The sequence below is a fragment of the Panthera uncia genome (assembly GCF_023721935.1).
Source record: "Panthera uncia isolate 11264 chromosome A3 unlocalized genomic scaffold, Puncia_PCG_1.0 HiC_scaffold_12, whole genome shotgun sequence".
Classification (NCBI taxonomy): domain Eukaryota; kingdom Metazoa; phylum Chordata; class Mammalia; order Carnivora; family Felidae; genus Panthera; species Panthera uncia.
Genome location: NW_026057579.1, coordinates 28611541 through 28624493, shown reverse-complemented (window position 1 = coordinate 28624493; position 12953 = coordinate 28611541). Strand labels below are relative to the sequence as shown.

Genomic DNA, 12953 nt, shown 5'->3' with positions numbered 1-12953 from the left:
CTAGAATTAGAACTAAATGGAAATCTGATATAAGACAAAGGTGGCAACTCAAATCACTCTAGAAAAGACCAAATTTGTAATAAATGGTGCTGGGACAACTAGGTAGCCATCTGAGGAACAAAATTAGACCTCATGTCACCACACAAAAAAATGAACTCCAAGTGGATTATGGATCCACACAGAAAAATAAAATCATACAAGTACTGAAAGAAAATGAGTGGATTCTTCTTTGACCTTGGAGGGAAAGGCTTGCTCACCATGACTCATAATACAGAGACAATAAAAAATTGCTCAATTTGTCTACACATAGAGATAAAAATTCTGGCTGACATAATCCACCAGAGACAGAGTCAAAAGATAATCTACCAACTGAAAGAAATATACACAATCCATACCATTAAAAAGGGGGGTAATTACGCCAATGTACCTGAATTTCTACAAAAGCAAAGCACAAAGGAACAAAAACCCAAATGAAAAACGGGGAGAAGACAGGAATGGACAATTCACCAAAAAAGAGATAATCCCCTCAAATACATGAGGACATTTCAAATTCACTCATAATTAAATGCAAATTAAAACACCCCTTTCCACTTCCCACATTAGTAAACATGTTAAACTATGGCAATGAATTCTGTCCACAAAACCGTAGAGCAACAAGCAAGGTCTTATACCGCTGGTAGGAATGTCACCTGGACCAACCATCCCCCGCACCCACCGCCCCGAAGGAAACTCTGGCAATGCCGACACAACCCTTGCCTGTAGCCTCAGGATGCCCATCGTAGGAACACACCTTGAAGGCATACCAAAGACACAAAACCGGGGCGCCCGGGTGGCTCCGTCGGTTAAGCGTCCGACTTCGGCTCAGGTCGTGATCTCACGGTTCATGGGTTCGAGCCCCACATCGGGCTCTGTACTAACAGCTCAGAGCCTGGAGCCTGCTTCGGATTCTGTGTCTCCCTTTCTCTCTGGCCCTCCCCTACTCATGCTCTGTCTCTCTCTCTCAAAAATAAATAAACGTGGGGCGCCTAGGTGACTCAAGTCGGTTAAGCGTCTGACTTCAGCTCAGGTCATGATCTTGTGGTTCATGAGTTCAAGCCCCATGTCGGGCTCTGTACTGACAGCTCAGAGCCTGGAGCCTGCTTTGGATTCTGTGTCTCCCTCTCTCCCACTCACGCTCACACTGTCTCTCTCTCTCTCTCTCAAAAATAAACATTAAAGAAAAATTTTTTTAATAAATAAATAAAATAAACATCAAAGACACAAAACCACATGGGAACAAGTTATTCACTACAGCATCGTTTGTAATTACAAAATACTAGAAATAACCAAAAGCTGGGGAGACTGAATAAATGAATTTTTAATTTTATTATTTTAATTTATATAGCCTCACATGGCTAGAGGTTACCATACTTAACTGCATGGTAGAGTATAAATTTTTCAGTTCCCTAAGGAGTATAGGCCAAAAGTAGGCAAGCAGGAAATTGAAGACAAGAGTTTAAAGTGTTAAGGAGACTTTCCCATTTATGCCACTGCTGGGATACAGGGCCTACATCAGCACCCAAAGCTTCCAAACTCAGGCCTCTGGAGGACTGCACCATAGAAACACAGGATAGCTGGAAAGAGGAAAGTCCTTCGAGCAGAACCTGCTTGGGATTCTCTCTTCCCTCTCCCTCTGCCCCTCCCCTGCTCACACTGGCTCGCTCACTCGCTCTCTCTCTCAAAATAAATAACAATCAAAAAAATTTAAGTTCATAGTTCCCATACACAGATGCATTTTTAAACTGCTAGTACAGCAGACAGAGAACATGAGAAGGCAGAATATTTTATTCCCAAATCCTCTTCATCCAGACTTGCCCAAGTTCCTTCACAAGTTCTGCTTTCCAAAGGGCCATTCAAGCAAAGAACAGCAGCTTAAAATCACAGAGGAGTGCTTAAAATCAGGATGTTATACAAAAGAAGAAGAGTTTGTAGCATACACTGCAGTTAAAAGGGCAAGTATGTATCTGTATTATTGTCCCCAAATATGCACTCCCTTCTCCCAAGACAATCTGTATTATTGTCCCCATTATGCACTCCCTTCTTCCCTGCCTTATTAACATCAGGCTTGGCCACAGACTTCCTCTAGCCTGTGAAATGTGACCGGATGTCACGTGACATACTTTGAGCTAAGTTTTAAGAGTCACTGTGCGGTTCTACTTTGTTCTTTTTCCCTGTGCCACAGCTCAGCAAAGGGGGCCTGCTCTTTTAGCCACGTCCTAGAGCGAACAAGACATGGAACACAAGAGAAGCCCAGCCACAGCCTGTGTGACACTTGCAAGCGATGAATATCTGTTCTAACCTACTCATTTGTTAATGCAGCATAACTTAGTCCAAGCGGTCTGATACAGAAATCACTGCTCCCGTGACATTACTGTAAATACTCTGCGCCTAACACATGGCAGACCTTTTTGTAAAGGGCCAAGTAAAATAAAATAAAAACAATGCTCCAAGCACAATCCTCATAAGCAAACAAATGGAATCAAGTGATCTAAAGCATCATAATGAAACCCAGTTTCAGTCCCTCGCTCATCATCTGCCCTCACAAAATTTACTGAGCACCTGCTCTCTACAAGGCACTGACACTCTGGCAACCCACAGATGCAGGGGACATAGAGAACACACATAGGAAACACGGGTGGGAGACACAAACATGAGTGTTTTAATAAAAATAAATAAACACCAATTATGAGAGTGTGACATGGTTATTACAGAGGCAGGGACAAGACCTGTCAGAGCACAGGTAAGTCACAGGTCTCCCAGCAGAGGGAATCTTAGACAGCAGGATCTTGAAGGGCAGGTAGGTGTCTGCAAAGGGAAGGGAAGAGAAGTTGACCATCCCTAACAAAGGAGACAGTCTATTAAGACATAAAGAGGCATGAAAGACCGAACAAGGGGAAGACAGGGTGAGAAGTTCAGTGTGAGTGAACTAGCACATTCCTTCACAGAGGGAAATGAGGCTCAAGAGGCAGACTAGAAACAGACCACAAAGAACCCTCTAGAGAGCCTAACGTTTACCCTGTGGACATTGGTAAGCCTCTGGAGGCTTCCCATAGATCATGATCCATGAACATGAGCAAAGTTCTGTTGTGGAAAGATAATATTGTTAGAAATATAGAGGTTGGATCAGAAAGGAAGAGCCCAGCAACTCCATTGTTCTCTGCTTTGATGTTTACATATTTCAACAAAAGCAAATGACCGTATGTTTTATTCAAAAGGCACATGCTAAATTGCCAAGTAAAAACAACAAAAAGCTGATGACATACAAAGGATTTACAAGACTCTGTAAGGAAGAAGTATCACAAACAAGATTACTAGAAAGAATTTAAAGTCACTTCCTTCTTCCTCATAAAACATTCATTTTCAATCCATCCTGCTTCTCACATTGTGTTCTGCGGTCTTAAGCAACCCACCCTTGGCTCACAGTAAACCACCCCAAATTCAAAACCAGAATACTAAACGGGAGCTGCTTATGAGAAGATAGAAAATTTTTAAACGCCAAAGAATAGATATATTTCTGACAAACGACCCTTTCAGAAACCAAAAAATGTGTAAGGTTAGCTAAGCAATGTTTTCCTTTTTTCTCTGGATTATACGGCTTAAGACCATACATTTCAGAAGACTTCAGACTGCAATAAAGGTTAGCTCAAGGAAGTGCACTCAATTCGAATTCTGGATTGGAAGAAGGCTTCAATGGCCTCTGGCTTGAACCCCAATCCAACCCTTTGACTCTCACTACAAAGTCAGGGCGTTCGAGTGGCCATGCCACCCCGCTTGAGCCACTGCCAACAGAAAGGGAGCCAGTATCTCTTAAAACAACAGATTTGATTTATGGCTAAATTAAGAGGTTATTTACTTTGCTAAAGTATACTGTACTTAACAAAATGACTTATTGCCAGTGAATGTGAACACCGACTTGAATTCTACAGCAGTACAGAGCTTTAAACACAGCTGACCCTTGAACTGTGTGTCCACTTATATGCCAATTGTTTATAAATACGGGACAGGACTGTAAATGTATTTTCTCATCCTTATGATTTTCTTAATGACATTTTCTTTTCTCCAGCTTACTTTATTATGAAGATACAGTACAGAATACATATAACATTCAAAACATGTTAACCGGCTATTTATGTTATTGGTAAGGTCAACAGTAGGCTACGGATAGTTGGAAGTTTTGGGAGAGTCAAAATTATAAATGGATTTTCACCTGCGTGGGGGGGCGGGGGGGGGGGGCGGGTTGGTGCTCCTAAATGCTGTGTTGTTTGAGAGCCAATATATAGTAGTGTTAAGCAAATACAAGAGATAATTAAGAAAAATCAGAGTTCCTTATGACATCCTAAAGATTTTCATAAGTATTTTGAAGGTCCTAAAGGGTGAGAATCTTTTCTTCTTCTCCTGGCGTTAGGGTAAAGCATACTGGTTAAGAAAACAGCTGTGAAATTAGAATACCTATGTGTGAACCCAGGATCCACTCCTAACCTTGTGACCCTGGACAACTGCCTAACCACACTAGATCACAATTTTCTTTCCCTCCAATATTAATACAAAATATCTACATCATAGGATTGCTATAAGGATTAAATGGGTTAACACTTGTAGAGTGCCTATCTATAGTAAGAATTCAGTATCTATCAACTGTTAGTTTTTTTGGTATTGATATATACCTATATATATAATCAATATAATAGAAAGTCAACAAACTTATGAGTAAATAAATCAAAGTACATATAAACTTCCAAAAAATTAGTGGACTGAATTGTTGAAACATTTTTAAAGATAATATGACAACCGTTTTCTTGTCTGTTTCAAGTGAAGTTACTTGCAAAGCCTATTATAACAAACTGACAAATGAGACATAATTATGCAGAGGAAGAAGTGCAGAGGTTTTTTTTAGAAGTTAGAGTTTCTACTTACATCTGGTTTGGACTGCTGAAATATCTTCAGGGGAAATTTTAAGTCCCCTTTAGCCAAAGTTACTAAATATTCTTTTAATAGCTCATTAGCCACACCAGGAGACTGTTTCTCACAACGATGAAGGAAGGGAACCATCCACTGGTAGGCACTTGTCACATACTTGTCCTCAGAACACTGAAAATACAATCAACCAAAACAAACACACATTAAATACCTATTATACCAGACAACAAGTTCAAGAGACTGATGTTAAAGAGTTGAAGGCCAACACTTCCTAAAACAGACACTCTGGTTCACCTCTCCCAGGCAGCCTGAGAGGTAGCAGAATGGCCTTCTGCCTGGGGCTTGTACAGTAGACAGCACTTGGGGCCCTCTCTTCAGGACCAGGGTCACTCTGGGTCCCTCACAGCCTATGCCCAGCTCTGGAAGACAAAAATGTTAGTACTACTGCTCCAACATGAGGTCTCCCAGAGTAAAGAGAGGTTCTACCTACAAAAGTGTGTGTGTGCACGTGTAAAAGATGTCTCGAGAGACAGAGAGAGAACAAGCGAGCCCAGAGATGGGAAGAATAAAACAGAAAAAAGCAAAGAGACAGAGGAGCATAAAAAAGCTCTAGAAGGGGGGCGGCTGGGGCCCAGTTGGTTGAGCATCTGACTCTCGGTTTCAGCTCAGGTCAAGATCTTACAGTTCATGGGTTTGAGCCCCATGTCAGGCTCTGCGCTGACAGTGAGGAGCCTGCTTGGGATTCTCTCTCTCCCTCTCTCTCTCTGCCCCTCCCCACACTCTCTTTAGCTCTCTCTCAAAATAAATAAACTTAAAACAAAACAAAACAAAAACCTCTAGAAGACAACTACTTCAGAATAGTCTCTGAATCCCGGAGTCTCTCCCTTCCTTTTCCTTTTCCTGTTTCGTTTTTCCCCTTTACATCCACCTTCACAAAACTCCAAATGACACCCATAATTTTACTCATTCTCCCTGACATTATACAATTCCTTCTTTTAATTACCCCAGGAGATACACCTAAATCCCCTAAGAGGAGTCTTACATATAACACAAATCAATTCTCACTGGCTGGATAATCAGTGGGGGAAAAAAACTAGTAAGCAAAATGGAAGGCAGGGCCAGAGGGAGAGAGAAAAGGCTGACTGATAAGAGGGAGAAAGAGGACAAGAGAGAAAAAGGAAGGAAGACGAAAAAGAAAGTACATGAGAAAAAAAGAGAAGAGTCAGGGAGAAAGGAGAGCGCGTGGGACAGCGCAGGGACAAGGATTCCATGCCTTACAGGGCCACTTGGAACCAGTCTGGCCTGTGACAGCTGGCCCCCCACAACCCCACCGTTCTGGTCTCAAAGGTGCCTCTCTAATCAGTGGGTTCATGAGAAACCAGGTTCTAACGTTGGGGGGTGTTTCCTCCCCAGGGTGACCCAAGAAGAATCTAAAAGTGGCTGGGCAAACCCTCCTGAACTTACGAACCACTAAGCCAAGATGTTTTCTTCACACAAGCACCCAGCCCTCTGAATCCAATACTTTTGTGTAAGCAAAATAGAAAAGTAATTGGGAAATTTAACATAGTGAAGGCCTAGAAACATGACTCCTAGCATGACCAGCTAGTTTAGAAATCTGCTAGCTAAGAGAAAAAAAGAAGTTATATATACAGATGATTATGAATAAAGGGCAAGCAAGGTACAAGAACAGCCAAAATAGTTTGGGATGCCTTCAGTAATTTATTCAAAAACTGGATTTTTTTTTTTTTTTTTTAAGTCAAGAAACCTTCTTTTATTTACTAAATTCTCAGGTTTGGAGGCCATTTTATCTTTGGCTTTGAGACCCACGTTAATCCAAGTACACAGAAAGTTAAAATAAAACGTACACTACTCATCAGCAATCTTAGTTTTTCAATGTCTTTCATCTGCTGGAGTTCTTTCAAGGTTAGGGTTAAATCGCACCCGGCTTCATAAACCAAGGCTTCCAGGGTAACCAAATTATCACAGAGAACCAGCAAACCGGGAATGTTCCGCTCCATTCCGAGTCGAATGAGTGACAATGCACAGTCGACCTGAAACAGAAAAGCGACAGGAAGACTGAGTGTTTCATCTCCCACATCTTCTACAGTCAAAGCCTCCTGTACAGAATCGGACTCTTGTGATCATCTTCTATAAGACTGCATTATCAGTAACATACATTGATTTAATACAAAAACATTAGAGTTCTTTAGCAAATATATCAGCAAACTGTTTCAAAAGAATCAGTAAGAAATACTGAAGATAATGAAAGACAAACATCTTAAATTCATAGAACATGACAGTTTAAGAGCAATTTCATATATATTTGTCTATTCTTACGACATTAACACGGGGGGCGAGGGGGAGCTATTTAGTGATAATGCCAAATTAATCCTACTTTCACTATGTCATTCTGCTCCAAAAACAGAATGTTTGCTTTCCTATTCCTGTTCACTACCTACCCTTCCACAGTGCCTCCTATATAAAAAACATTCAGTAAATACTTGCTGAATGATGAACTCCGGTAGACACTTTCTCTGTCTCCATTCAAGTATTTGCCCTTCACTGAGACCAAGACGAAGAATGATTTTCCTAGACATGCTCAGGACACAGCAATTTGACTCCCTATCACTTGATTGGGTTTATGAAAGGACATAATTCGGGCTGATGGCAAAATCATCTAACGTGGCCTTAACTCACCGCTTCTCGTACTACTCACTTACACCCTTATCCTAGACTACCAGTTATTTACTAAGGACCTTCCGCGAACCGAGCACCATTCTAAGTGTTAGGAATAGAAAACTGATGAGGTCTCTTCCTTCAATGATCTCCACCGCATAGGAAAACTCAGCCAGTAAATCAGAGACTGAAGTAGAGCAAGGATGAGTGGGGCCTCAAAAAAGGGGGCACGTGGCCCACCTGCGAGTGTCACAAAGTCCCCCTGAGGGAGGAACACTTAAAATGTGCTGTAAAGAATCCGTGGATACTGGGGTCACCTGGGGGGCTCGGTCGGTTAAGCGTCCGACTCTTGATTTCAGCTCAGGTCATGATCTCGTGGTTCGTGAGTTCGAGCCCCACATTGGGCACTGAGTGATCACGGAGCCTGCTTGGGATTCTCTCTCTCTCCCTCTCTCTCTCCGTCCCTCTCTTGCTCTCTCTCTCACTCAAAATAAATAAATAAACTTAACAAAAAGAAAAAAAGAATCTGTGGATATCGGCAGGTCACAAGGAAGGAGGGCAGGAGAACAGCATGGAAGGCAGAGAAGCGTCCCGTGTTGTGAAAGTACAGTTCATTCTGCAGGATCCCAAAGACTGGATGAAGCGAAGCAATGAGCAAAATGGCTGGGGCAGTAGGGAGGCACCACAGAACAGAGAACATTGTTTACTGAGCTAAGGAAGGGGCAGATTATCCTGAAATCCAAATATGGCCAAAGGATTTTGAACTGAGGCATGTCAGGAGCAGATGTCCGCCCGAGAAAGAGCATTCATTTAGTAAGTACGTGCTGAATGGTGGGTTGGAAGTGGACTGAACAGGAAGCAGGCAGACCGGTTCAGACAGCTGCACTTACTGGTGTCAGAAGACTCTCTACTAGGGCAAGAGCAGCACCCTGGGGGACAAAGCCAGAAGACATGGGCCACCCAGAAGAGATGAAAACGAATGGCTAAGACAAGGATGAGGGGAAAGCACGAGGGCATCACAGAAGCCACACAGAGGAGCCTGCGGGAAGGAGGAAGCAGTGGTGTCAAAGGATGAAGCAGTAAAGTAACAGAGGAAGGGGACTTGACATTAAGAAGCAGTTTCAGTGGAACGGCAGGGGTGGCCGGATTCCGGACAAACGAGGAGCAAAGAAACGTGGAGAAAGTGATCACACAGAGCGGAGGGCACTATGTCCGAGCTGAGCTGCGACAGAAGGAAGGCAGCTGCAGCCAAAGCCAGGGAGAATATGGCTCTAATTTCGTTGTTGTTGTATTTAAAAAAACAGGAGTGATTTCAACTTTAGGACCAAAAAAAAAAAAAAAAAAAAAAAGTTGACAGAGCAGAGAAGGAGAGGTTGAAGACACTGGGGAAAGAGAAAAGATGACAGACAGAACAGCCCTGAGCAGGGGTGGGTGTGGACTCCAGCAGCCTGAACGCAAGAGAAGAGACCTCTTTCTCTGGGAAAAGCCGGGAAGAGGAAGGACAAAGGGAAGCGAGTTCTCAAGTTTCCCAGTGAAACACAGGCAAATCATCTTCTGGGAATGAGTGGGAATGAGGCCGAGGTGGTAGATCCGGGAAAGCAGAGAAGGGGGAGGGACAGCGCATCAAGGCAAGGCAGGAACAGCAGTATTAAAGGACCAGCCTCCAAGCCCTTCTAATAAGACCCAGGCACTGACTGGTACAGATGCAATGAACAAAGAAGAAAGGCACATGGTGCCAATAAACACAAGGGGGGGAAACCGTCTGTAGGTAAGGCATGAGGCAAAACAGGAATGATGTGGAAACACTTCAGCAGATAAATGCGTTTTTTTACCTAATTTCTAGTAATAAAAACACAGGTCATGTCTGAAAAGACAGATTTACCTGTATATCGATTAAAAAAAAAAAAACTATCCCATGTGAATCTTCAGAAAGCATGAAGAAAACCTGATGCATGAAACACAACTCTGTGCAACTGACAGTTTGAAGACATACACAGCACATTAGCCATTTGTAACACACTCACCAATTTTGTGATCCAGATTTGGTTTTCTAATATCGGCTTTGAAGTTGTGGCTCTCCCAGATACTTACTGAAGTACAAAAGCTTTGCAACCAAATTACCTGACATCTTAAATGAAAGTGGGCGCTAATACAACTTCAATCTTGCCGTGCACCCCAAGCCCTCACCTGATACATTTCACATGATACACATTCTCTAATCCAACAAACAAGTTCCGCTAAAGGCATTTGTAGGCACTAAGGAAAAAGAAGTCCCACATCAATTAAGTCTCTAAAAATGAAAAAGATGAAACTATGTTGGATACACTTTGTAGCATAAGCCACATGAAACATTAGTAAATAAAATGGAGCAAAAGAGCAAGACTTCTGATAGAAGGGGTTTTAAATAAAGGAAAGGGATGAAGGAATACGAAGCAGATAAATAAAGCACCCCCAAAATCACTTTGCTTCCTTTATAATTATTCCCAATTCCTCAAATGATGAATTTAAGATGTCTAGGAATTATTGCTAGACTGTCAAAAAATTTATATTTCAGGGGTGCCTGGGTGGCTCAGCCAGTTGAGCATCCGGCTTCAGCTCAGGTCATGATCTCCTGGTTTGTGGGTTCAAGCCTCACGTCGGAGTTTACACCGATGGCATGGAGGCTGCTTGGAATTTTCTCTGTCCCTCGCCCTCTCACTCTCTCAAAAATAAATAAACATTAAAAAAATTTTTAATTTCAAAGAGCTCTGCAGTCTCCTTTCTGTTTATTTTTTACAGACTTTACCTTTTAGAGCAGTGTTAGGCTGACAGCAAAACCAAGCAGAAAGTACAGCAACTTCCCACACAGCCTCTACCCCCACTTACCCACAGCCTCCCACACCATCTACATCCCCCACCGGAACGGCTCACTTGTTACAATCGATAAACCTGACACATCACTGTCACCCGAGGTCCAAAGAGCACAACGGGAGCACCTCCAGAGGTTCTTTCTCTTCCAGCACCTTACGATTCTAGACATTTTCAAACATACTATGGTCCTTAGCCATCTTCAAAAACCTGGAAAGTCCATCATAAATATTCTTGGCCCGCCCGCTCCCCCCCCCCCCAAAAAAAAAGTATGGTCTATAATAGTGCCATCAGCTCTAATAAATAATTCACCTTCAATTCCATGACTACTAAAAATAGGAATGAGATGGAAGCAGAAATTCAAGAAGACTATCAAATGGAGACACAGAGCTGTGCCAATCACTAAGTAGAAATTTAAACAAAGGGATGGAAGTTCCTTCCCACAGTGCTGCTGCTCATCAGACCTTTTAGAATCGGCCTTCCTGTGAAGTGGAAAACTGATGGTAGGATGGGTGGTCCAAAGCCAAGACCGCAAGTAAAAAGCAAAAGTCATGCATCGGCCGGACCCTAAATGAGTTTTCAAAGTGCCTTCTGCCATTCTTCAGTCTGAATTGCAAACTTCTGTCCTCTAAGCCGAAGACAACTACTGCTGATATTTGCAAGGCCCTCAATTAGCAGAATTGGTAATGTTCTTTCCTGTGTATTTTCTTTGTTTCATTGACCTTGGTATAAGAAGCAACCCCATGAGGGGCACCTTGGTGGCTCCATCGGTTAAGTGTCCGACTTCGGCTCAGGTCATGGTCTCGCGGTTCGTGAGTTCAAGCCCTGTGTCTCTGTGTCCAGAGCCTGGAGCCTGCTTCGGATTCTGTGTCTCCCTCTCTCTGCCCTTCCCCCACTCACACTCTGTCTCTCTCCCAAAAATAAATAAACACTAAAAAAAAAAAAAAAAAAAAAAAAAAACTAACCCCATGAACAGGCAGAAAACAAACAGGCAGAAAAGGTTAAGTGGCAGGTTCAGAGTTACAAGGCGTGTTAGCAAAGAGTTAAGATGAGTATTCAGATCTCCTAAGCTTCCATACAATCTGCTCTCTCTTCCACAGCCCCTCTCTGATGCAGTTCTTATGTGGCTCCATAAAGGCACAGGGGAACGGAGGGAAATTAGGCTTCAACTTAAGGAAAAACATTAGAGACAGAGCCTCAAACCCAAATTCCTAAAAAGCAAAATAAAAATCAGCTGCCTTACTGCAACGTGACAAGGAGCTAATCAGGCATTTCTGGGTTGATACAGTCTTTTCAACTAGCATGGTATTAAGCCTATTAAAAATCTTTGGAAAATCTGGGAGAGCGGGCACCATACTTCGCAGCTTACATTTGATTTTAGAGTAAGGTGAGCAACTTTTCTTACGTGTATTTGCTCTTTAAGAATCCCTAGAAAGGCCACAAGAGCTTCTGAGGCAAAGGATAAAAGAACAAAAGTAGTAAGAGAGATTCATCTCGTCTCTGCAAACCAAATACAGGCTCCCTGGCACCACCGTCAGCTGCCACGACGTGCCCTGAATCCTGAGGGCCTGACGCGGCTCTGCCGGCATCGCGGAGTCGCGGCTGTCGTCCGCCCCTCACCTGCCGAGCATAATGCTCTATTTCCTCTGCTCTTGTCTGATACCAGTCCACAACCTTCTCTACCGTGAGCGGCGGCGTCCTGTACCTCAGCAACTCAGGCTGTGCGGCATACAAGAATTCACTTTCATCTTGCAGACGCGGCTCGACCACCATTCTGCGAGGCACAAAAGGAACAATTAGTCACTGGAATGCTGGAAAAAGTTAGAATTTTGTGCAAGTCAGAGAGAGAGAGAGAGACAGGAACAGGAATGGGAAGGGAGCGGTCAGAGATGGGGGTATGGTGTGTGTGTGTGTGTGTACAAAGGGGAGGGTGTCTGCGTGTATCTTTTCCCGTATCTATGTGCACACTTACACGATAAATGGGACATGTGGGGGATGCCTAATCTATTTCCCTATTAGGCTTCCCAATGTAAAAAATCAGAATGGACGATACACCAAAACAGCTATGCCACAAATCAATGTAGTGAGTATTAACAAAATCAAAATCAGCCTGGGAGGCAAATTTTACGAAACGCTTACGGCTGGGTGCCGGCCACAGGCGTACCAAATCAAAATTACCTGTGATGGCCGGCCAGGCCTCGTTCAGGTGAAACACCTCCAGGCGATTCTGACTCAAATATAAATTCAGAAACCTGGTTTTCTCTGTTCATAAAAACCAAAGGAAATATGCCTTATTTACATTGATAATATACTGTCAGCAGGCATCAGCAATGTAGTACGCTACTGACATCTGCAAAGAGAGGAACGACTTCAGGCCGGTTGCCGTAGATTAAAAAGGAGGAGGAGGAGGAGGAGGGGGGGGAGGCGTGGAGGTGTATAGATTCAGAAACCTGGTTTTCTCTGTTCATAAAAAC

General features: G+C 43.0%; 1 protein-coding gene across 3 annotated transcripts in view; it reads right to left on the bottom strand.

Moving 5' to 3' along the window:
* Positions 1–12953, bottom strand: part of NBAS (NBAS subunit of NRZ tethering complex) — a 328333-nt gene that overhangs the window by 190474 nt on the left and 124906 nt on the right. For all 3 annotated transcript variants that reach the window (XM_049652503.1, XM_049652501.1, XM_049652502.1), the window contains 3 exons: positions 12100–12253; positions 6822–7007; positions 4954–5127 (listed from right to left, as the gene is read on the bottom strand). In XM_049652503.1, coding sequence (XP_049508460.1) covers positions 4954–5127; positions 6822–7007; positions 12100–12253 — 514 coding nt within the window. The remainder of the gene's footprint in view (positions 1–4953; positions 5128–6821; positions 7008–12099; positions 12254–12953) is intronic.